Raw genomic sequence first — 23419 nt, 5'->3', positions numbered from 1 at the left:
CAGCCCTTGAGTATCCATGTGGCCTCCTCTGGACTTGCTCCAACAGCTCCATGTCCTTCTGATGTTCCCCGCAGAGAAGGACTTGGGGGTGTTAGTTGATGCGAAACTGAACATGAGCCGGCTTCAATGTGCGCTCGCAGCCCAGAAAGCCAACCGTATCCTGGGCTGCATCAAAAGGAGCGTGACCAGCAGGGCGAAGGAGGTGATCCTACCCCTCTGCTCTGCTCTTGTGAGACCTCACCTGGAGCATTGTGTGCAGTTCTGGTGTCCTCAACATAAAAAGGACATGGAACTGCTGGAACAAGTCCAGAGGAGGCCACGAGGATGATCAGGGGATTGGAGCACCTCCCGTATGAAGATAGGCTGAGGAAGTTGGGGCTGTTCAGCCTGGAGTAGAGAAGGCTGCGTGGAGACCTCAGAGCAGCCTTCCAGTACCTGAAGGGGGCCTGTAGGGATGCTGGGGAGGGACTCTTTGTCAGGGACTGCAGTGACAAGACAAGGGGTAACGGGTTAAAACTTAAACAGGGGAAGTTTAGATTGGATATAAGGAGGAAATTCTTTCCTGTTAGGGTGGTGAGACACTGGAATGGGTTGCCCAGGGAGGTTGTGAGTGCTCCATTCCTGGCAGTGTTCAAGGCCAGGTTGGACAGAGCCTTGGGTGCCATGGTCTAGTGTGAGGTTCCCCACCCATGGGAGGGGGTTGGGACTGGATAATCTTAAGGTCCATTTCAACCCTAACTATTCTATGATTCTACGATTCTGTAGACACCAGAACTGTATCAGAACTGCTGGGGATACCAGAGATGTATCAATCCTTTGGTCCTTCCCTCAGGTCTTCAAACTCATTTGGGATGAACACTTACCAAGCAGGCAATGGAGGTAGTGGTCAGAGCATTACTTCAAGGCTGAGCCTACTTTTTTGGGCACTACTTTCATTTAGCACAATTTAGACAAAAAACACCATGGTGCTGTCTCAGTCCTGCTGTTGAACAGATGATTCTTATTTGGATGAATTATTGAAGGCTCAGGCCACGCTTAAAACCACCTGACGCTGTTTGAAGAGAACCCTTCATTGTGCTGGTTCTCCATACCCTGCACTTCCTGTGTGATCTCCTTATCTGTAAGAATGACCAATAGTGAGCAATAATGACCAGTAATGGCCAGTAATGATCAGTTATATAATCACATATTCCACATATTCCTTCCTTACCTCCACAGTAACAGAGAGTTCCAAATGTGCTTTCAAAACCTGGATAGATGTGGCAGCAGCTTTCTCTCCCACAGCCTCCTCAGAGCCCCCTTCACCTCCTTGTTCCTCAGGCTGTAGATGAGGGGGTTGAGGGTTGGCGTGAGGATGGAGTAACACACCGACACCAGCTTTGCCTGATCCCATGAGGATGCCTCATGAGGCTGGACATAGGTGAGGATCCCTGGTGCGTAGAAGATGATGATGGCAGCCAAGTGGGAGGTGCAGGTAGAGAAGACCTTCAGCCTCCTCGTGGCCAAAGGGATCTGCAGGATGGTGTGGAGGATGCGTGTGTAGGACACCAGGATCATCAGGAGAGGGCCCACAGTGTTAAACACAGCGTGGTAAACCTGCAAGAGCTCATTTGTGCTTGTGTCTGAGCAGGAGAGCTGCAGGAGGGTGGGCAGCTCACAGAAGAAGTGGTTGATGCTCCTGGCCTGACAGAAGGACAACCTCCCTGCCAGCGTGATGTGCACCAGGGAGGTGAGGAACCCAATGGTGTACACCAGCACCACCATGCCATAGCAACGCGCCCTGGTCATGGTAGTGGTGTAGAGCAGGGGCTTGCACACGGCTGTGTATCGGTCATAAGCCATTACCCCAAGGAGGAAGCACTCACAGACAGCCAGAGCCATGAAAATATACATCTGGGCAAAGCAACCCCAAAAGGAGATGTGGCTTCTCCCCAGCAGGAAAGTCTCCAGAGCTTTTGGGGTGATAGCAGAGGAAAGGCAAAAATCCATGCAAGACAAGTGGCTCAGGAAGAAGTACATGGGGATGCGGAGGTGGGGGTCAGTGTTGATCAGCAGGATCATCGTCAGGTTCCCCAGCACCATTAAAACATACAGGGATAAGAAGATAGTGAAGATGGTGGTTTGTAGCTCTGGGGCATCGGAGAAACCCAAGAGGATGAAGCTGGAGAGAGCAGTGAGGTTTCCTGCACCCGTTATTTCAACAAGTTGATGGATTTGGATTGCAATGAAAGAATCAGTGAAACACACCCCTAAGAGAGAAATAATGTGGAAGTTTAGTTGGATTTTAAACCATAAAGTAAATGCCATAGAAAATGTTGTCTTTTTAGTGGCGCATTTCTGTCTGTAGCCCCAGATCTGAAGTCAAAGAGGTCTTGGAAGTCATTACACAGCCTGAAATTAGAAGAGAATAATTCTACCATGATTGATACACACTGCACTAATGATACACAGAGAAACATCCTGTCCACCCAAGACTAAGACAATAAAATCATATAAAAACATTCCCAAATCTGGAAAACAGAAAAGATTCTGTATTTTCTTCACTGATTTCTGGGAAATTTAAGGATTTTTTCTCTCTTTTTTGTATTTTTCAGACCGAATCAATGCTCTTCTGTACCCTCCTTAGTTGTGGTGCATCCTTTTCATCAGAACACAAAGCCATGTACTTGAAATTTGCTGTAAGTTCTAAGCTTATTTGCTTCTGAAGAACACTCCCCTGCATAAGGTGAAGGGAAAGCAGTGATCTTGTCTCCAGCAGAGCTTTGCTGTGATTGCAGAGATTATCCTATGACCAACCCAAATATCCACCTAAAGGTGTTGAGTATATGATATATAAACCAAAATTTTAAGGCTTTAGCTTGGATTTTCTCATGTCCCCCATTCAGCCCCACTGCAGATGAAGTATCTGATGGAATATCTATCTACAGATGGCTACATATCTGCTGAAATATCCGTAAGACAGTTGTAGATAAGGTCAGGAGAAAACGGTTTTTGAAACAAAAGCCCTATTCAAATGACAGGGTACTTGGGTTCATGGCTTGGATCGTCGAGATCCAGTTTGGGCTGAAGGGACCATAAAGCTCATCCATGCTCAACCCCGTGCCACGGGCAGGGACCCCTTCCACTGGAGCAGCTTGCTCCAAGCCCCTGTGTCCAGCCTGGCCTTGAGCACTGCCAGGGATGGGGCAGCCACAGCTTCTCTGGGCACCCTGTGCCAGCGCCTCCGCACGCTCACGGGAAAGAACTCCTTCCCTATCTCCAACCTGAACATCCTGTTCCAGTCTAAACCCATCACCCCTTGCCCTATTGCCACAGTCCTTGAAGAAGAGTGAAATTCAACGTGCCATCAAGCATGGGAGAGGCAGCACGACCAGGGTCAAACTGGACCCATCACCCATCAAACCCTTTTGTACCTGCTTGGTTAAAGAGGAAGGTGGTGGTGGATGCAGTGCCTGCAGCTCCTTCTGGAGCCCATGTGATGGGTTGAAGGAGAGATGCTTGGGAGCAGGGTGCTCCAGGCTGGCTGGTGGAGGGGTTTTATCTCACAGGAGGCATTACCTCAGAGGCTTGTGTTGTGCAAACTGTTCTCCCAAAGGACCCTCCTCCATCGGATAATTACTTTGACTTGATCAGCAGAACAACCTCTCAATTCCTCTCTCCCCAAAGTCTTTCTGGCTGCGACAAAACCTCCAAGACCAGTTCTCCTGCAGAGACCTACCCAGGAAGAGAGGCCCAGGACAGTTTGCTCTGTATTTCCCCATCTATCACATACCTCTTCCTTTCAGTGTTTCCCTGAGGAAGCCCTTTACATCCACAGAGATCATCCAATATTGCATTGAAGGGAGCTGGAAACAAGCACAACAAAGCATCCTCTGTGTGGGTGGTTTCAGGTGGTCTTAGGGAGTTCTTTCTGTCAGATGCATTTATTTCCATACACCTTACTAGCGATTGTACAACAGTTTGGTCAAAAGCATTGGCTCAAAACATGGCTGCTTTGAGGATATAACAGGATGAAGTCAGATTTCCCAGTCTTCCTCTGAGGAATCATGAGTGCCAGCATGTCCTGATACCTTCTCCTAGATGAGGAGACATTATAAAACCCTCGGGAGAAATATTGAATGATAACCTTGTCCCAGACATTTAGAAAACCTAAATGATAGGGCAAACAGGTGAGAAAACTGAACTATGAAGGTGTGGGGAAGGAAGAATGTAGAAGTATACAGGTGGGTTTAGATACTTTCAATGTAAACCTTGTTTTCTGCTGGAAGGCACCAGACTGACTGTTCAGGAGATGCACTGGAGGTGGGTAGAAAAGGATTTCTGAGTGGTTTGGAATGTTTTTCTTCCCCATTGGGTACTGGGTGAAACCCAAAGTTTGTGAAGCAGGACATTAATATAACAGTGGGAGAAATAACCCTCAATCAAATATCGGAAAGAAGAGAAATGTGTAACTCAAAGGTTATTTAAAAGAGCTACATGAAGACAAAAAGAGCCACTAAGAATACATGGGTGCTCTTGTGCAGGGTGAATAATGCAGCTTGAGGTCCCAGATGCAGGCAGCTGGGTACTGCACTTGCACCATCAGCTTCATCAGTGACGCAGGCCAGCAGCACCTTGGCTGTTCACTGGGGAGGAGCACCCCAAATCCTCCCTCCCACCAGCACTCAGGCTCTTTGCACCCCTACTGAAATTCACAGCAGAGCAGAGGCTCAGATATGACTTGTCCCCATTTCCCACAAGGGCTTTGTTGACCCACAGACTGTCACAGCTTTATTTCACAGAATCCCAGCCTGGTTTGTGTTGGAAGGGACCTTAAAGCTCCTCCAGGTCCAACCCCTGCCATGGGCAGGGACCCCTTCCACTGGAGCAGCTTGCTCCAAGCCCCTGTGTCCGACCTGGCCTTGAGCACTGCCAGGGATGGGGCAGCCACAGCTTCTCTGGGCACCCTGTCCAGCGCCTCAGCACCCTCCCAGGGAAGAGCTTCTGCCTCGGAGCTCATCTCAGTCTCCCCTGTGTCGTTTCACGTGACCCAACTTGTGGTCTGGACTTGAAATACCTGCAAATACCAGTTAATATTTCCTTAAAACCAGAAATAACACCAGAAAACATTTGCTAATATAAAACATGAGCTCGGATACCAGTTGGTTTGATGCCCCCAGGGCAAAGCCACCACCTGTCTTCTCCCTTTTGCTCTCTGAAGCCTGAATTACAGTTTATTGTTATGCTTAATAGCATTTAAATAAGAAAAGATATTTCAAGTAATATTTAAGTAACAATCTCTTTGGACAGCAACTTTCTTAACAATACACAGTCACTGTCAGGTCTCGGGCTGCAGCCAGAGAAAGTCCTGTCCATCCCAGCACAGTATGTAGCCTTGGTTTAAGGAGAAGCATGTGTTCCAGGTGTCATGCTTCCAGGTATATTTAGTCCCTGATTCTTGAAGGTGCTATATCCACCCATCCTTGAAGGTGCCATATCCAACCATCCTCTTCAAGGTGCAATATCGAACCATCCTTCTTGAAGGTGCAATATCCAGCCATCCTTGAAGGTACAATATCCTACCACCCTTGAAGGTACAATATCCAGCCTGCTTCTTCTCCTCACCAGGGCAGGGAACCATGAATGGACAAAGAGGAGAGGACTCTACTTTTTGCTTTCCTCATGGCGTTCTTCATATCCGTGTTTCTTAGGCTGTAGATGAGCAGGTTCAGCATGGGGACAGCCACAGAGTACAGCATGGAGACCACCTCGTCATGCTTCGAGGACTGTCTGGAGCTGGGGCGCAGGTACATGAAGAGGGAGCTGCCATAGTACAAAGCAATGGAGATGAAGTGAGAGGCACAGGTGGAGAAAGCTTTTCGTCGACCAGCCGCAGACCGCATCCGCATGACAGTGGAAAGGACCGACAAGCAGGAGATGAGGATGAAGACCGTGGTGCTCAGTACATTGAACCCCACCACGGCAGAAACCATCGCCTCGATGGCATGGGTGTCAGAGCAGGAGAGGGCTAGCAGTGGTGGTCCATCGCAGAAGAAGTGATTGATTGTCTTGGACCGACAGAACGGGAGACGAAATATGGAAACCGTGTGTATGGTAGAGCTGATCACGCCACCTAAGTAGGCACCAGCCAACATCCCAGTGCAAAGCCTTTGGGACATGACCGTGGAATAGAGAAGGGGGGTACAAATGGCCATGTAGCGATCGTAAGCCATAGCAGGCAGCACATAGCACTCAGTGGTGGCACAGGTTGCAAAGGAGAAGAGCTGAGTGGCACACCTAATGAAGGAAATCACCTTCTTCTCCACTAGAACATTCAGCAAGGCTTGAGGGATGATGGTGGAGGAGTAGCAGACATCCAGGAGAAACAGGTGGCTTAGGAAGAAGTACATGGGGGTGTGTAGGCAGGAATCTATTCTGATTAATGCAATTACTCCCAGGTTTCCTATGAAGGTAACCACATAGATGGCAAGGAATAAGACAATGCACATCACCCGCAGGTCTTCCCTCTTTGTGAAGCCCAGGAGAATAAACTCAGAGGGGGACGTATAATTATCTTCAACCATAGTGACCCTATAAGCAGTTTGCCTGCTTTATGTCTTTAAATTAAAATGCTGAATAGGACCAAATCCCTCAATAATGTTAAGAATGTCAGGTTACACCACTTTAAGTCAACAGAAAGTGTGTATATATACATATATACACACATACATACGTATATATATGTCAATATAAGGTGAATTCTCTTTGGGAGAGGAAAACACCAAGTTCCCAAGGCCAGTCTTGCCTGAACACCACAACCACCACCAACACACTTGGAAGCAAGCAGATATTTTAAGGCAAGGAGGGAGGGCAACAACAGAATGAATAAACTGCAGGGTTCCTCACAGTTCCTCTCAAGCCATTGACACATGGAAGTCCTTGAATTCCCGAGTAACTGCTGGGAAAAGGGAATTATTTCTTATCTTTTGGGTGCTGCCAGTCCAGTGTGAGTACATGAGAAATAAATGGCTGTTCTCTGTGTCCCAGGAGGAGCTCTTTGAGGGCAAATGTGGCTTGCTTTCCTTAAGGTAGGATGGTGCAGAGCCAGGATTTCTCTCCTCACTTTGCTTTAGACACGATGCCTAACTTGGAGACAAAAGATACATTCAGGCTTGATCAAAGATAAATTATCCCTGGCAGAAATCAGCAGCTCCTAAAATCACAGCTTACGACAGGTAGAATAAATCCTCACTGATTTTTCCTGCCTAGCATTAATCATCGTTTGACAGAGTTACACCAGAGAGCAAAGCAGGAGTGCGCGCTGCCTGGTATCTGACAAGCAGAGCCGTACTTAAGAGTCATCATTATTTGATGACCCTTTGCTGAAGGGATGAGGTCCACCTCCACAGCCAGACTCCTCATTTCAGATGTCCTGTGAGCAAAGCGTGTGGTCTCCCAGTGTTATTAATGGGGCTTTAGAGCTGCTTTTCACTGCTCACATAGAGATGCCGGAGGCAAAGCAGCTCCTGAGACATCACCACAGAGCTGGAAGATGTGACCCAAGTAATGAAAATCAAACTCTTTGGGTCTGGGGCTCAATCCTCCCCCTGAGGCAGCATCCACCTGCCCAGACACACACATCTCCTGCCAGTGGAGAATTGACCTGAAGCTCACAATTAACAAAGGCTCACCCTCACTTTTTCTTGCTTGACAAACCAACTGCTTGGTATGAAGTGATCCAAGGTGCAGATATGAAGCCTGGGATGTTTCTAAGGCTGCAGCTTGTGCTACACACGAGAGCTTCCCTCCAGCAATCAAGTCTCCCTGCAGCTTGAGCACGCTCACTGGAATGGAGATAAACTAAAAACCCATACCTTGCCGCCCTCGTTTAGATATTACCCATGCAGGCTGTGGGTCCACACTCTGCTGAAGAGTTAACTGAATATTTGTCCCTGTCTTCCTGGGGAAAGGACCTCCATTTGTGGCTTTCCTAGTCCGATTTGGGAAGATCTCGCTTTGTGGCCAAGCTTTCAACAAGCTGCCCTAGGACTCACCAAGCAGACTGTTGCTAGCGTTATCCAAGATGTAACTCTTGACATTATGGGTAGGAGAGCATCCAGCTGCTGTTGAGACCCTACAGCCGAGCAAAACTTTGCAGCACAAGCTCCCAGTTAGGTAGCAGTTAGCTTGCTCTCACAGAAGCATAGAATCCCAGAGTGATTTGTGTTGGAAGAGACCTTAAAGCTCATCCAGTTCCAATGTCCATCATTCAGGGACCCCTTCCACTGGAGCAGCTTGCTCCAAGCCCCTGTGTCCAACCTGGCCTTGAGCACTGCCAGGGATGGGGCAGCCACAGCTTCTCTGGGCACCCTGTGCCAGCGCCTCAGCACCCTCCCAGGGAAGAGCTTCTGCCTAAAGAGCTCACCTCAGTCTCCCCTCGGGCAGGTTCAAGCCATTCCCCTTGGCCTGTCCCTACAGGCCCTTGTCCCAAGCCCCTCTCCACCTTTCTTGTAGCCCATTTAGACACTGATACCATGGTGCTTTTGGTATGTTTAAGGAGCCTTGGAGAAGAAGAGAGGAGAAAACTCCCAAGGAAAGATTGACCCAGCCACTGACCCTGAAATAGTGATACTCACTTTAAAATGTGAAGAATATTTCTACAAAGAAATATTCTGCTGATGGAGAATGGAACTTCACTGAGGCTTCTGGTCCTGACACTCATCTGGTGGGGTAAGATTTTTATTCTTATCTTTAATCCTGTAAAGATTTAGTTGTTTTATTCTGAACCTCCATGTTACCAGGGACAGAAACCTGTAATTCACACTTTCATGAGGGTGAGCATCTTAACTTAGTGCCTAACTTACACAGAGTTGAGTGAGTTTGGTTTAGTACAGCTCAATGGTCTCCATCCGAGGTCACCCACAGCTCCACACATCCATGTACCCCTTCCTGGGCAGCCTCTCCATTGTTAACATCTGCTTCTCCTCTGTGGTAGCCCCCAGGACTTTGGTCAACTTTGTGTTGGAGAAGAAGACCATTTCCTTTGCTGGCTGTATGAGTCAAGCTTTCTTCTACATTGTGTTTGTGACAACTGAGTGTTTCCTGCTGGCTGTCATGGCCTATGACCGGTACGTGGCCATCTGCAACCCCCTGCTCTACTCCTGTGTCATGACTCGGAGGTTATGTGTGGGGCTGGTGGCAGGGTGCTGCATTGGGGGTGTCCTGAACTCCATCATTCAGATGACCTTCATCATCAGGCTGCCCTTCTGCAGCTCCAATATCACCAACCACTTCTTCTGTGATGTTCCTCCTTTCCTGGCTCTGTCCTGTGCCAGCACGTACATCAAGGAGATGATCCTCTTCTCCTTGGCTGGTGTCATTGAGCTCAGCACCATCTCTGCCATTCTGGTCTTCTACGTCTTCATCTTCTTTGCCATCCTGAGGATCCGTTCTGCTGAGGGCAGGCAAAAAGCTTGCTCCACCTGCGTGTCCCACCTGATCGTGGTGACCATGTTGTACGGAACAACTATCTTCATGTAGTTACGCCCTAGCTCCAGTTACTCCCTGAACACTGACAAAGTGGTCTCCGTCTTCTACAAGGTGGTGATCCCCATGCTCAACCCCCCCATCTACAGCTTGAGGAACAAAGAGATGAAGGATGCTCTGAGGAGAGCAGCAGAAAGAATCACAGTCAGGCTTTGAAAACCCTGATCCAGGGATGTGGGTAACATGAGGATTTGTCCCAGAGGCTGTGGAGCCTCCACCCATGGACATGTTCAGAAGTTGCCTGAATGAGGCCATGAGCAACCTGATGTGACCATGAAGTCAGCAGGACATAGTTGTTGTTCAGAAAGGACATCTAGGAGGTCTCTGGTCCTGTGACTCGCAAATTATACACATAAACACATATATATGTGTATATATATATAAAATCACAATATTAAATGCATATATATTTATATATAACACAATATATTCTTGTGTTAAATGTGAACACCAACACACATGATACTGATTTTCCTTGCCTCAGTTTAGTTGGGGTTTCAGTGATTTATGGACTGGGTAGGGGAGGCAGCTCCTATGAAAAGCTTTTCCCAGAAAGGATGGAATCCCATGATCTAAACGGATGAACTGATGTTTGCAGTGGGATATTGTGCGTGAGCCAGGTGAGTGAAATGGAAATTCTTCAACAGGTCTGTGTTTGGAACCAGGCTGCTGAGTTAAATCACAGTCAAAATGGGCTTTGCCACCTCTTTTCAGGCAGCCGTAGAACTTTATTTATACTTTATTCTTATTCTTTATTCTTACTCTTTACTAAAGTTACCATCCTGAAGCTGACTCTTACTGTTGCCAGCAGGACATGACAGTAGCCACATATGCCTGCTCTTTAGATGCCCATTTCCCCTTCAAAGCTGCATTTCATCTACTTCTGAACAAAATCCATTCCTTTTCCTATGTGACTTTTGTTCCTTCTTCGTACCATTGCTCTCTTTGGTCACCTCCAAGAGGTGCAAAATGGTCATAGGAGTCCCTCTAGGTATCAAAAGGCAGAAGATTTGAAGCAAGTGACTAGAAACTCACGGATCAGGATTTCTTATACATCACCACCACCTACTGGACATTGCTGGGAATAGCCACTCCTTTTTATTTAAGATAAAACCATCTTTTTCTTACTAGCTGGGAAGCTTTGTGTAGCCAAGTGGCTTGTTCTTGCCCAGGAAGCTGAGCAATAACATATAAATAAACTAAGGCCATCATGTTGCCTCTACACTAGGCTGATCCTGTGTAGACAGTTCATTTTCTGACCCTGTTAAAGCAATGTCAGATGGTTTAACAGCTTCAAAGTCCTCTCACATTTAGAAATAACGCTTTAAAAACCCCACTTTTCCTAATGCAATTCCTGGCTGAGGCCTCAGGTTGTATGAAATGTAGATTATTGTAGATTCATAGAGTGGTTTGGGTTGGAAAGGACCTTGGTTCCAACCCCCTGCCATGGTCAGGGACACTACACACTAGACCAGGTCACCCAAGACTCTGTCCAACCTGGCCTTGAACACTGCCAGGGATGGGGCAGCCACAGCTTCTCTGGGCACCCTGTGCCAGCGCCTCAGCACCCTCACAGGGAAGAGCTTCTGCTTTACATCCAACCTGAACTGCCCCTGTTTCAGTATGAACCCATTGCTCCTTGTCCTATCACTCCAGTCCCTGATGAAGAGTCCCTCTCCAGCATCCTTGTAGCCCCCTTCAGACACTCGGAGCTGCTCTGAGGTCTCCATGCAGCTTCTCTTCTCCAGGCTGAACAGCCCCCATGTTCTCAGCCTGGCTCCATACAGGAGGTGCTGCAGCCCCTGATCATCCTCGTGGCCTCCTCTGGACTTGATCCATGTCCTTCTGATGCTGAGGATAGCAAATTCACTCTGCCTTTTAAATGGTTTTCTCTTAAATAGTCTGGGCTATCCATACACACTTTGAAGTGCTAATTCATGGTGTTTTAAATGATTCCCTTCTCCGTCAGTTGTTTCCTATAGATCCACAGATCCCTCTCAGAAAGTATCCCCATTGCACATCTTTACTCCTGACAAAGCCATCCCAGATTTTATAATGAAAGCAGACGAAAACACATCAGATCTCAAAGCAGGTAAGGTCTCAACCTTTATCCCATGTAGGTGAAGGATTTAATTCCTTGTTGTTGAGGTATGTAAATGACACCCATCACCACCTAAATAATCCCAGGCGAGCCGCTGGGATTATTTAGGTGCTCTCTGATGCTGAATTAAATGGGTGAGGATGCCTATACAGTAACCAAGTTCCTGGGTTACTGGTGGATCTATCCTGGTAACCGGCATGGGGTAGGAAACCCACCTTTTGTTACGGAACATTGAGTGCTAGGCAGGACAAAACAGGGTCATTCTCTACTAGGGCTTTTGGGGAGTGACGAGGTGACTTCTGTCCTTTCCTGGAAGGCCCTGCAGCCCCCTCTCATCTTTGGGAGCACAGTAACGGAAGCATTTCTGATTGAAAAGTCAATGCAGCTGCACCAAGATGAAAAGGAAGTTGTGCTTTTGTATTTTCATTCTAAGTAGCAGCATAAACTGAGATAAAGGAGAGCTGGGTTTTTCATCCACTGAGGGAGGGACGCTTCTAAGAGTCCTTCCCAAGAGGTAATCTTGTTTTTGAATACAGATACGACACAGTACATACCAATATGTACTAGACCACCTTTGGGGATTTTTGAAGGCTGTATAAAAGTCTTAACGGCAGCAATTTTGGGCTGGTATTGTTCAAGTAACACCTTCTGGTGCCATTAATTGTAAAACCTGTTGGGTGTTTCCTGGCCTGGCTCTTGGGAGCCCTTTGGGCTGACCCTTGCCTGGTCTGACAGCTCCCTGGCGGTTAATGTGTAATCCCCTGACTTGTTTTACCCCTGGCTCTGTGAATACCACAAAGGACAACGCTCTGGAAGGATGGGTAGATGCTGCGTGGGAGAAGACAGAGCAGCATTACCCTTCTAGCTGCAGCCTGGAGAAGCTGTGAGTATTAAAACCCATTTCAAATGGATCTGAGAGCAAAGAGGAGGAAATCCCTGAAATGAAAACCCTGCTTTGTCCTGTGGCATCCACAGGATCCACAGGCCTTGTAGCAGACCTTACCTCCTCTGCTTTATTTCAGGGCAGCAGAAACCATCACCTTGAGGAATCAGAGGGATGCTGGTGGTGTGAGCATGGGGCTTTTTTGCTTCGTATTTTAAACTATCCTTTTCTTCACTCATTTGATAGTTTGTGCTGTAAGACTCTCAGAAGAGCAGCTAGCCAAACAGTGTGTTGTAGCTCTATAGAGCTGGCACCTTCCACTTGTTCCTATACTGAGATCTTGAGGATAACATCCACTGTGATGGCTTTGGACTGCCAGAGTGGAGATTGAGATGAGCTCTTAGGCAGAAGCTCTTCCCTATGAGGGTGCTGAGGCACTGGCACAGGGTACCCAGAGAAGCTGTGGCTGCCCCATCCCTGGCAGTGCTCAAGGCCAGGTTGGACATAGGGGCTTGGAGCAAGCTGCTCCAGTGGAAGGGCCCATGGCAGGGGTTGGACCTGGAGGAGCTTTAAGGTCCCTTCCAACACAAACCAGTCTGGGATTCTGTGAAATAAAGCTGTGACATTCTGTTGGTCAACAAAGCCCTTGTGGGAAATGGGGACAAGTCATATCTGAGCCTCTGCTCTGCTGTGAATTTCAGTAGGGGTGCAAAGAGCCTGAGTGCTGGTGGGAGGGAGGATTTGGGGTGCTCCTCCCCAGTGAACAGCCAAGGTGCTGCTGGCCTGCGTCACTGATGAAGCTGATGGTGCAAGTGCAGTACCCAGCTGCCTGCATCTGGGACCTCAAGCTGCATTATTCACCCTGCACAAGAGCACCCATGTATTCTTAGTGGCTCTTTTTGTCTTCATGTAGCTCTTTTAAATAACCTTTGTGTTACACATTTCTCTTCTTTCCGATATTTGATTGAGGGTTATTTCTCCCACTGTTATATTAATGTCCTGCTTCACAAACTTTGGGTTTCACCCAGTACCCAATGGGGAAGAAAAACATTCCAAACCACTCAGAAATCCTTTTCTACCCACCTCCAGTGCATCTCCTGAACAGTCAGTCTGGTGCCTTCCAGCTGAAAACAAGGTTTACATTGAAAGTATCTAAACCCACCTGTATACTTCTTCCTTCCCCACACTTTCATAGTTCAGTTTTATCCCCTGTTTGCCCCATCCTTTCTGTTTTCTAAATGTCTGGGGCAAGGTTATCATTCAATATTTCTCCCGAGGGTTTTATAATGTCTCCTCATCTAGGAGAAGGTATCAGGACACGCCGGCACTCACGATTCTTCAGAGGAAGACTGGGAAATCTGACTTCATCCTGTTATATCCTCAAAGCAGCCATGTTTTGAGCCAATGCTTTTGACCAAACTGTTGTACAATCACTAGTAAAGTGTATGGAAATAAATACATCTGATAGAAAGGACTCCCTGAGACCACCTCAAACCACCCACACAGAGGATGCTTTGTTGTGCTTGTTTCCAGCTCCCTTCAATGCAATATTAGATGATCTCTGTGGATGTAAAGGGCTTCCTCAGGGGAACGCTGAAAGGAAGAGGTATGTGATAGATGGGGAAATACAGAGCAAACTGTCCTGGGCCTCTCTTCCTGGGTAGGTCTCTGCAGGAGGACTGGTCTTGGAGGTGTTGATGCAGCCAGAAAGACTTTGGGGAGACAGGAACTAAAAGGTTATTTTGCCGATCAAGTCAAAGTAATTATCCGATGGAGGAGGGTCCTTTGGGAGAACAGTTTGCACAACACAAGCCTCTGAGGTAATGCCTCCTGTGAGATAAAACCCCTCCACCAGCCAGCCTGGAGCATCCTGCTCCCAAGCATCTCTCCTTCAACCCATCGCATGGGCTCCAGAAGGAGCTGCAGGCACTGCATCCACCACCACCTTCCTCTTTAACCAAGCAGGTACAAAAGGGTTTGATGGGTGATGGGTCCAGTTTCACCCTGGTCATGCTGCCTCTCACGTGCTTGATGGCATGTTGAATTTCACTCTTCTTCAAGGATTGTGGCGATAGGGCAAGGGGTGATGGGTTTAAACTAAAGCAGGGAAGTTTAAAGCAGGTTGTAGATAAGGGAGAATTTCTTCCCTGTGAGATTGCTGAGGCGCTGGCACAGGGTGCCCAGAGAAGCTGTGGCTGCCCCATCCCTGGCAGTGCTCAAGGCCAGGTTGGACACAGGGGCTTGGAGCAAGCTGCTCCAGTGGAAGGGGTCCCTGCCAGTGGCAGGGGTTGGAGCTGGAGGACCTTTAATTTCCCTTCAAGCCAAACCGTTCTATGGTAGTCCATGGTGTGAATGAAAGTGCCCTAGTATGGGGTAGCTTTGCTTCAAAACCCCCCACATTCCTTACCCCATGCACAAGTGATTTAGGGTTATTTGAGCAGCTGTGTAGCCTTTCAAAGATAGGTATTCCATCAGATAACTCATATGCAGAGGTATTGAATGGCAGAGATGAGAATATCCAAGATAAAGCCTTAAAATTGTGCTTTATATATCATATATTTAACATCTTTAGGTGGATATTTGGGTTGGTCATAGGTAACTCACTTCAATCACAGCAAAGCCCTGCTGGAGCCAAGACCACTTCTTTCCCTTCATCTTATGCAGGGGAGCGTTCTTCAGAAGCAAATAAGCTTAGAACTTACAGCAAATTTCAAGTACATGGCTTTGTGTTCTGATGAAAAGGATGCACCACAACTAAGGAGGGTACAGAAGAGCATTGATTCGGTCTGAAAAATACAAAAAAGGGAGAAAAAATCCTTAAATTTCCCAGAAATCAATGAAGAAAATACAAAATCTTTCTGTTTTGCAGATTTGGGGATGCATTTATTTGATTTTATTGTCTTACGCTTGGGTAGACATGAAGTTTCTCTGTGTATCATTTGTGCAGTGGATATCAATCATGTTAGAATTATTCTCTTCTAATTTCAGGCTGTGTAATGACTTCCTAGACCTCTTTGACTTCAGATCTGGGGCTACAGACAGAAATGCACCACTAAAAAGGTAACATTTTCTATGGCATTTACTTTATGGATTAAACAACTAAACTTCCACATTATTTCTCTCTTAGGGATTTATTCATTTCATTTCAATCCAAATCCATCAACTTGTTGAAATGATGGATGCAGGAAACCTCACTGCTCTCTCCAGCTTCATCCTCTTGGGTTTCTCTGATGCCCCAGAGCTACAAACCACCATCTTCACTGTCTTCTTATCCCTGTATGTTTTAATGGTGCTGGGGAACCTGACGATGATCCTGCTGATCAACACTGACCCCCACCTCCGCATCCCCATGTACTTCTTCCTGAGCCACTTGTCTTGCATGGATTTTTGCCTTTCCTCTGCTATCACCCCAAAAGCTCTGGAGACTTTCCTGCTGGGGAGAAGCCACATCTCCTTTTGGGGTTGCTTTGCCCAGATGTATATTTTCATGGCTCTGGCTGGCTGTGAATCTTTCCTCCTTGGGGTAATGGCTTACGACCGATACACGGCCGTGTGCAAGCCCCTGCTCTACACCACTACCATGACCAGGGCGCGCTGCTATGGCATGATGGTGGTGGTGTACACCAGTGGGTTCCTCACCCCCTTGGTGCACATCACGCTGGCAGGGAGGTTGTCCTTCTGTCAGGCCAGGAGCATCAACCACTTCTTCTGTGAGCTGCCCACCCTCCTGCAGCTCTCCTGCTCAGACACAAGCACAAACGAGGTTGTGTTGGTGTCCAGTGCTGTGTTTAACTCCACGATCTCTCTCCTGATAATCCTGGTGTCCTACATCTACATCGTCCACACCGTCCTGCAGATCCCTTTGGCCACGAGGAGGCTGAAGGTCTTCTCTACCTGCACCTCCCACTTGGCTGCCATCATCATCTTCTACGCACCAGGGATCCTCACCTATGTCCAGCCTCATGAGGCATCCTCATGGGATCAGGCAAAGCTGGTGTCGGTGTGTTACTCCATCCTCATGCCAACCCTCAACCCCCTCATCTACAGCCTGAGGAACAAGGAGGTGAAGGGGGCTCTGAGGAGGCTGTGGGAGAGAAAGCTGCTGCCACATCTATCCAGGTTTTGAGAGCAAATTTGGAACTCTTCGTTACTGTGGATGCAAGGAAGGAATAAGTGGAATATGGATATATCCATATTCCAATCATGGAATTGATCATTACTGGCCATTACTGGTCATTATTGCTCACTATTGGTCATTCTTACAGATAAGGAGATCACACAGCAAGGGCAGGATATGGAGAACCAGCACAACAAATGGTTCTCTTCAAACAGCTTCAGATGTTTTTAAGCATGGCCAGAGCCTTCAATAATTCATCCAAAGAAGCATCAGCTCTTTAATAGCAGGACTGAAACAGCACCATGGTGTTCTGTGTCTAAATTGTGCTAAATGAAGGTAGTGCCCACAAAAAGGAGGCTCAGCCTTGAGGTAAGGCACTGACCACTGCTTCCACCGCCTGCTTGATAAGCATGTTCTCAATGACAAACTGAGGGAAGGACCAAAGGGTTTGTCACAGCTCTGGTGTCCCCTGCACAGGGAAGACATGGAGCTGGTGGAGCAAGTCCAGAGGAGGCAATGAGGATAGTCAGGGCTGGAGCACCTCCCGTATGGAGCCAGGCTGGGAACATTGGGGTTGTTCAGCCTGGAGAAGAGAAGCTGCATGGAGACCTCAGAGCAGCTCCTGTTCCTAAAGGGGGCTCCAGGAAACCTGGAGAGGGGCTTTGGATAAGGGCCTGTAGGGACAGGCCAAGGGGAATGGCTTGAACCTGCCAGAGCAGAGACTGAGATGAGCTCTTAGGCAGAAGCTCTTCCCTGGGAGGGTGCTGAGGCGCTGGCACAGGGTGCCCAGAGAAGCTGTGGCTGCCCCATCCCTGGCAGTGCTCAAGGCCAGGTTGGACACAGGGGCTTGGAGCAAGCTGCTCCAGTGGAAGGGGTCCCTGCCTGTGGCAGGGGGTGGACCTGGAGGAGCTTTAAGCTCCCTTCCAACACAAACCAGCCTGGGATTCTGTGAAATAAAGCTGTGACAGTCTGTTGGTCAACAAAGCCCTTGTGGGAAATGGGGACAAGTCATATCTGAGCCTCTGCTCTGCTGTGAATTTCAGTAGGGGTGCAAAGAGCCTGAGTGCTGGTGGGAGGGAGGATTTGGGGTGCTCCTCCCCAGTGAACAGCCAAGGTGCTGGAGGCTGAGGTCCCCTGATGAAGCTGATGGAGCAAGTGCAGTACCCAGCTGTCTGTGTCTGGGACCTCAAGCTGCATTATTCACCCTGCTGTCGTGATTTGCACCCAACCAGAAAAGCTCGTTCACTCACTCCCCCCTTTCTTGCCCTCCCTCTGCTCCTGGAGGGACGGAGAGGAGAATCGAAAAGAATGCAACTCCCATGGGCTGAGATAAGAACAGTTTAGTAACTAAGGTATAACATAAATCACTACTGCTACCACCAATAATGATAAAGGAAATAACAAGAGGAAAGGAAACAACACCTCAACACCAGCCAACCAATAACTCCCCCCACTCCCCCCAGCTGAGCACCGACCAATACCTCGTCCAACCCTGCAGCCCACCAGCCCTTACGGGTAACTCCCCTTTACATCCTGGGCATGACGTGCTGTGCTATGGAATACCTCTCTGGCTAGTTTGGGACAGGTGTCCTATCTCTGCTTCCTCCCAGCCTCTACTCCTCCCTGGCAGAGCTTGAGGCTCAGAAAGTCCTTGGCCAGACCAAACATTTGAGCAGCAACTGAAAACGTCGGCATTAACAGCACTGTTCCCAGACCAAAAGATCAAAACACAGCACTGCACCAGCTACTAAGAAGGAGAAAAATTACTGATACTGATGAACCCAGGACAAGGATCTTCTTTCACCAATGCAAACTTGCCTCGTGCCGCGTTTAGAAGCGCAATGCATGACTTGGTGTTTCCTGGTTTTCTTTAGTGTGAGCTGGGCATGGATATGGGATGTGGGTGCTTATCTCCATCTGGAATTCCATTTATCTCACCATTTAAGTAAAGGGCATTTAACAAGAGTGTAAAACACCACTGAAAATGAATAGGAGGACCTCTTGGCATGCGCAGTTTGTCAATAATGCTGAGTAATCTCAGCACAGTTCATTAATCTGTATTATGAATTATATTTTCTACACTTCCATCCATGAAGTGAAATCTCTTGTGAAGCTTCAGCCTGGGGAGGGTTTCCCCTGATATTCAAAGGTCCAGCTTGAGAACTTGATTCCCACCAACTTCTTCCCTTTGAAAGGCACAAACAAATGCAATGAATCTTTTGAAGCCTTTTCTCTGACTCTTTTTCAGCAAGCAAATGTAAAACTGCACTTCCTCTTCCCTCCCACCCCAGCAGCCTTAATAAAGAACTCGCAGGTAAGAGTGAGGAATTTTATTGGAGATGAGGGACAAGGTCAAGAATCTTGCAAGAGAAAGACATGTTTATGAATGACAAAAGTTGTAAAGGAATAAGTGCGATTGGTGTTTCCTGTGCGTAAAAGAGGCCTGGGATAGCTGAGGGTAATTTCTTCCTGCAGTATGGGGACTGCGAAGTGGAATGCAGTATGAGGTTCCTTTCCTCTTGGTTTCCTTCCAAGGAGGATGTGATTTGGGGTGTGTATTTCTCATTCAATACTCTCATTGCCTCATGTGCAGGACTTATGGATGAACCTATATAAAACGATGAGGATTAGTGGAAAATCCCATTGTTTTAAGTGCCCCAAAGGCTTTCTCACTTAAGATGAACTGTGTGTCCTAGGTGATACAACTCTTTTGTTTTGCCATCTGCTGAGCAATCTCCTCCCACATTTGACCAGAGCTGCCTTCACCTCCTTGTTCCTCAGGCTGTAGAGGAATGGGTTGAGCATGGGGGTGACCATTGTGTAGATGATGGAGGCCACCTTATCCAGGCTCTTGTGGCTAGATGGAGGTTGTAAGTACATGAAGAATGCTGTCCCATATAACAAGGCAACAGCCATCAAATGGGAGGCGCAGGTGTGGAAGGCTCTGGCCCTGCTCTGTGCTGAGCACATCCTCAGCACGGTGCAGAGGACAGATATATAGGAGAGTAAAATGACCATGCTCGTGCCCACTACATTGATGGTGAGAAAGGCAAAGACGACCATCTCGCTCCTATATTTATTAGGGCAGAGGAGTTTAAGCACAGGTACGATGTCGCAGAAGAAGTGGTCAATGTGTTTGGGTCCACAGAAAGAACCTCCAAACATGCACCATGTGCAGATGGCAGCAGTGAGGAAGGCGAATAGGTAGGATGATGCTACCAGCTGCCAGCAGACATGGCTGGAGATGATGGTCACATAAAGCATTGGATGGCAGATAGCAACGTGCCGGTCGTAGGCCATCATGGCCAGCAGGTGACACTCGGCACTGCCAAAGAAAACAAAGGTGAGGAACTGCATCATGCAGCCAGTGAAAGAAATGGTTTTGTCCTCTGATAACAGGTCTGCCAGCATCCTGGGGGAGATGACTGTGGAATAGCAGATGTCAGTGAAGGAAAAATGAGTGAGGAAGAAGTACATGGGGGTGTGGAGGCTGGGAGACACCCGAACCACTGTGATACAGCCAAAGTTCCCCACCAAAGTGACAATGTAAATCAAAAGGAACAAGAGAAAAAGAGGGGTCTGTGAACATGGGCTGTCTGTAATTCCCAACAGGATGAATTCAATCTGGGTGTGATTTCCTCCCATGACCACGTGTTACCTGATGAGGCAAAAGGAAGAAAGACATCACACTGGTTAAAAATGGAGGTTCACTTTTGGACCATATATAACCTCATTCAATGACCATTGTAACTGCTACATTTTAGAATATTCTCCTGCGTTTTCTAACCCAAATTATATATACTTCATGGTTTTCAGTTGGTGTATTTAGAAATGCAAGAGCATTGAAGCAACAAATGGTATTTTTGCTTTTCTAAGATGTGACACTTCAAAATATGGATTTAATTTAATGCTTGTCTTTCGTTTGATTTAAAAGAACAGTCAAATCGTTATTAACTTTCAGTTTGGGGGCAATTTGTTTCAGAAGACAGCTATGAGAAAACTCATGGTGAGTCCATGCAAGCTTGGAGCAAGATAAAGTCCCAGTCCCAGGGAAACCCCAAGTTACAAGGGATATTTTCCCTTGGTTTTCGATCATCATTCCAATCCTCAAATCACAGTTTTCAAACTATTTGAGATTATTTGCAAAGGAAAAAATAAACATTGGTAAAATCATGATTTATACCTTTGTGAGCTCCAGCAGGCTGAAGCATCTTAAACCAATGGGCATTACGTTGCTTGTTTGAAAGCTGAGTTGATGTTAAAATGTGCTAATCCCAAAGGCTGATTTCTTAGCGACTTTATTCTGCTAACAGTTGAATCTGTTGCATTTCTTTATAACACAGTAAGATTCATCCTCATTTAACTCTTGAGTAAATCGGTGCATCTTGCTTTAGCTGCCTATACAAAAGAAACACAATCTACATCAGTCATAGCTCCCCATTTCATAAAGAAAACCCACGTTGGTAAGGCTATTTCTGACACAGCATTGCTAAAGAGGACACTAGAACATGCAGAAGCAAGCCTACTGCCTCAGTGCAGGTGAGGCTCTGCTTTATCTTGATGTTACCTCCTGTTCCTTCCCTCTGCCACCGAGTGCTGGGAGCCAAGGATTTATCCCCAGGGCAGCAGAGAACATCTACGTGCCAGCATCACCTCTGTGAAGCACCTGATGTGAAGAGAGGTGAGCTCCTGCCAGACTCCAAGAGCCCAGCTTGTGGTGCTGGGGCTGTAAATACAGCTGCATGTGCTCTCCTGAGAGGAAGCCTCCAGGGCTGCTCCTGCTTTCCCAGAGGAAAACAAAGAGAAGGAAATAGCCAAGGGTGTGAAATCACCTCTGAAAGGCACTGTGGTGCTTGGGCATCTGAGAGACATGGAGTGGATGAGCCATCCCTGAGCACAGCTGCACAGCAGCAGTGATGAGCAGCTCATAAGATGCTTCTGACATACTTGTGAGGAAAGCAAAGGGTTTTGTCTGTTGTTGCCAACAGAATGAGCATGGGCTTAGAGCCATTTCAGATCTTGCAGAGGGTCCCCAAATGGGACATGAAGCACAACTGACTCCATCTCTGGAGCTGCTGATGTCCATCTGTGGACACTTGAGAGAACAGTTTTCCATCCCCAGTGTGGTTATCCACATGATAAGTCCAGAGGAGGGCCACGAGGATGATCAGGGACTGGAGCACCTCCTGTATGAAGACAGGCTGAGGAAGTTGTGGCTGTTCAGCCTGGAGAAGAGGAGACTGTTAGAAGACCTCATAGCAGCCTTCCAGTACTTGAAGGGGGCCTATAAGAATGCTGGGGAGGGACTAGTCATTAGGGACTGTAGTGATAGGTCAAGGGGTAACAGGTTAAAACTTAAACAGGGGAAGTTTAGATTGGATCTAAGGAGGAAATTCTTTCCTGTAAGGGTGGTGAGGCACTGGAATGGGTTGCCCAGGGAGGTTGTGAGTGCTCCATCCCTGGCGGTGTTCAAGGACGGAGCCTTGGGTGACATGGTTTAATTTGAGGTGTCCCTGCCCATGGCAGGGGGATTGGAACTTGATGGTCTTAAGGTCCTTTCCAACCCTGACTATTCTATGATGCTATGAAGTGCCTGGATGTCCAACACCTGAGCTGGTGACTGTGGGCTTCCACTGTATTCAAGGGTGAGAAGAGGGCATTTTGAGGCCGTGATGAATTGTCCCAGGCTGAACTAATAGGCCTTTATCCCCCTGAGCAGCCTCAGCTGGGGTCTCCATTCCCACACCTGGAGCTGCTGGTGTCCCTCTGTGGACAGATGTAGCGCCTGGATGTCCAAAGTTGAGCCTGGTGACTCTGGGCTTCCACTGTATTCAAGGGTGAGAAGTGGGCATTTTCAAACAGTGACAAATCGTCACAGGGTAAACTAATTGGCCTTTATCCACCTGAGCAGCCTCAGCTGTGGCTCTATAGCCACCCTCTGCATATTTGACCTCCACCTCTATATAAGCTCAGCCCAGGCAGCTTGAGTTTTATTAGAGGCACTGTGGTTTCCAGTTTAGCAGGTGTTGTGCACATCTATGGAATCTTTTCATGGTGACCTAGTGTCCTGGTTTGAGCAGCAGCAGTCATTTTTCTCCTTCTTAGGAGCTAGTACAGTGCTGTGTTTTGATCTTTTGGCCTTGGAACAGTGGTGATAACGCCGATGTTTTCAGTTGCTGCTCGAATGTTTGGTCTGGCCAAGGACTCTCTGAGCCTCATGCTCTGCCAGGGAGGAGGGGAGGCCGGGAGGAAGCAGAGACAGGACACCTGACCCAAACTGACCAAAGAGGTATTCCATACCACAGCACGTCATGCCCAGGATGTAACTTGGAGTGACCCGGAAGGGTTGGGACGGCAGGGTTGGACGAGGTATCGGTCGGTGCTGGGCTGGGGGGAGTGGGGCGAGTTATTGGTCAGCTGGTGTTGAGGTGTTGTATTCTTTCCTCTTGTTATTTCCTTTATCATTATTATCATTGGTGGTAGCAGTAGTGGTTTGTGTTATACCTTAGTTACTAAACTGTTCTTATCTCGACTCGTGGGAGTTGCATTCTTTTTGATTCTCCTCTCCGTCCCTCCAGAAGCAGGGGGAGGGCAAGAAGGGGGGGAGTGAGTGAACGAGGTTTGTGGTTGGGTTTAAACCACGACACCTAGGCTTGCTAATGGATCTCCCTAGCCATTGCTGAACCTGATCCTGAGCAGGTTGTTGACTTCTTCTGGATTGACCTGTTTTGCTCTTGGACCTGCCTCCTTATCACCAACTTGCCTGATGCTCTAGAGTCTTGGCTGAACTTGG

The 23419-nt window shown here is 47.7% G+C and overlaps 4 protein-coding genes and 2 pseudogenes across 4 annotated transcripts; 3 read left to right on the top strand and 3 right to left on the bottom strand.

Annotated features, from left to right (window-relative positions):
- LOC136017804 (olfactory receptor 5AP2-like) overlaps window positions 1–23419 on the top strand; it is a 313756-nt pseudogene that overhangs the window by 218178 nt on the left and 72159 nt on the right.
- Window positions 1243–5540, bottom strand: LOC136016750 (olfactory receptor 8I2-like). Its single transcript, XM_065684394.1, has 2 exons — window positions 5483–5540; window positions 1243–2183 (listed from the first exon to the last, which is right to left on the bottom strand). The coding sequence occupies exons 1-2, from the start codon at window positions 5538–5540 to the stop codon at window positions 1243–1245; spliced, it is 999 nt and encodes a 332-aa protein (XP_065540466.1).
- On the bottom strand, window positions 5572–6262 carry LOC136016470 (olfactory receptor 9G4-like). The gene has a single exon (XM_065683698.1). It carries the CDS (start codon window positions 6210–6212, stop codon window positions 5601–5603), a length of 612 nt encoding a protein of 203 aa, XP_065539770.1. The 5' UTR covers window positions 6213–6262; the 3' UTR covers window positions 5572–5600.
- Window positions 8878–9830, top strand: LOC136016499 (olfactory receptor 5A1-like; annotated as a pseudogene).
- LOC136016749 (olfactory receptor 8I2-like) lies at window positions 15685–16635 on the top strand. Its single transcript, XM_065684393.1, has one exon. The coding sequence runs from the start codon at window positions 15685–15687 to the stop codon at window positions 16633–16635; it is 951 nt and encodes a 316-aa protein (XP_065540465.1).
- On the bottom strand, window positions 19300–20271 carry LOC136016744 (olfactory receptor 5AP2-like). Its single transcript, XM_065684390.1, has one exon. The coding sequence runs from the start codon at window positions 20269–20271 to the stop codon at window positions 19300–19302; it is 972 nt and encodes a 323-aa protein (XP_065540462.1).

The sequence above is a fragment of the Lathamus discolor genome, chromosome 6 (genome assembly GCF_037157495.1).
Source record: "Lathamus discolor isolate bLatDis1 chromosome 6, bLatDis1.hap1, whole genome shotgun sequence".
Lineage (NCBI taxonomy): Eukaryota > Metazoa > Chordata > Aves > Psittaciformes > Psittacidae > Lathamus > Lathamus discolor.
The sequence above is the reverse complement of the archived record's forward strand: the minus strand, read 5'-3'. Positions and strand labels throughout refer to the sequence as shown.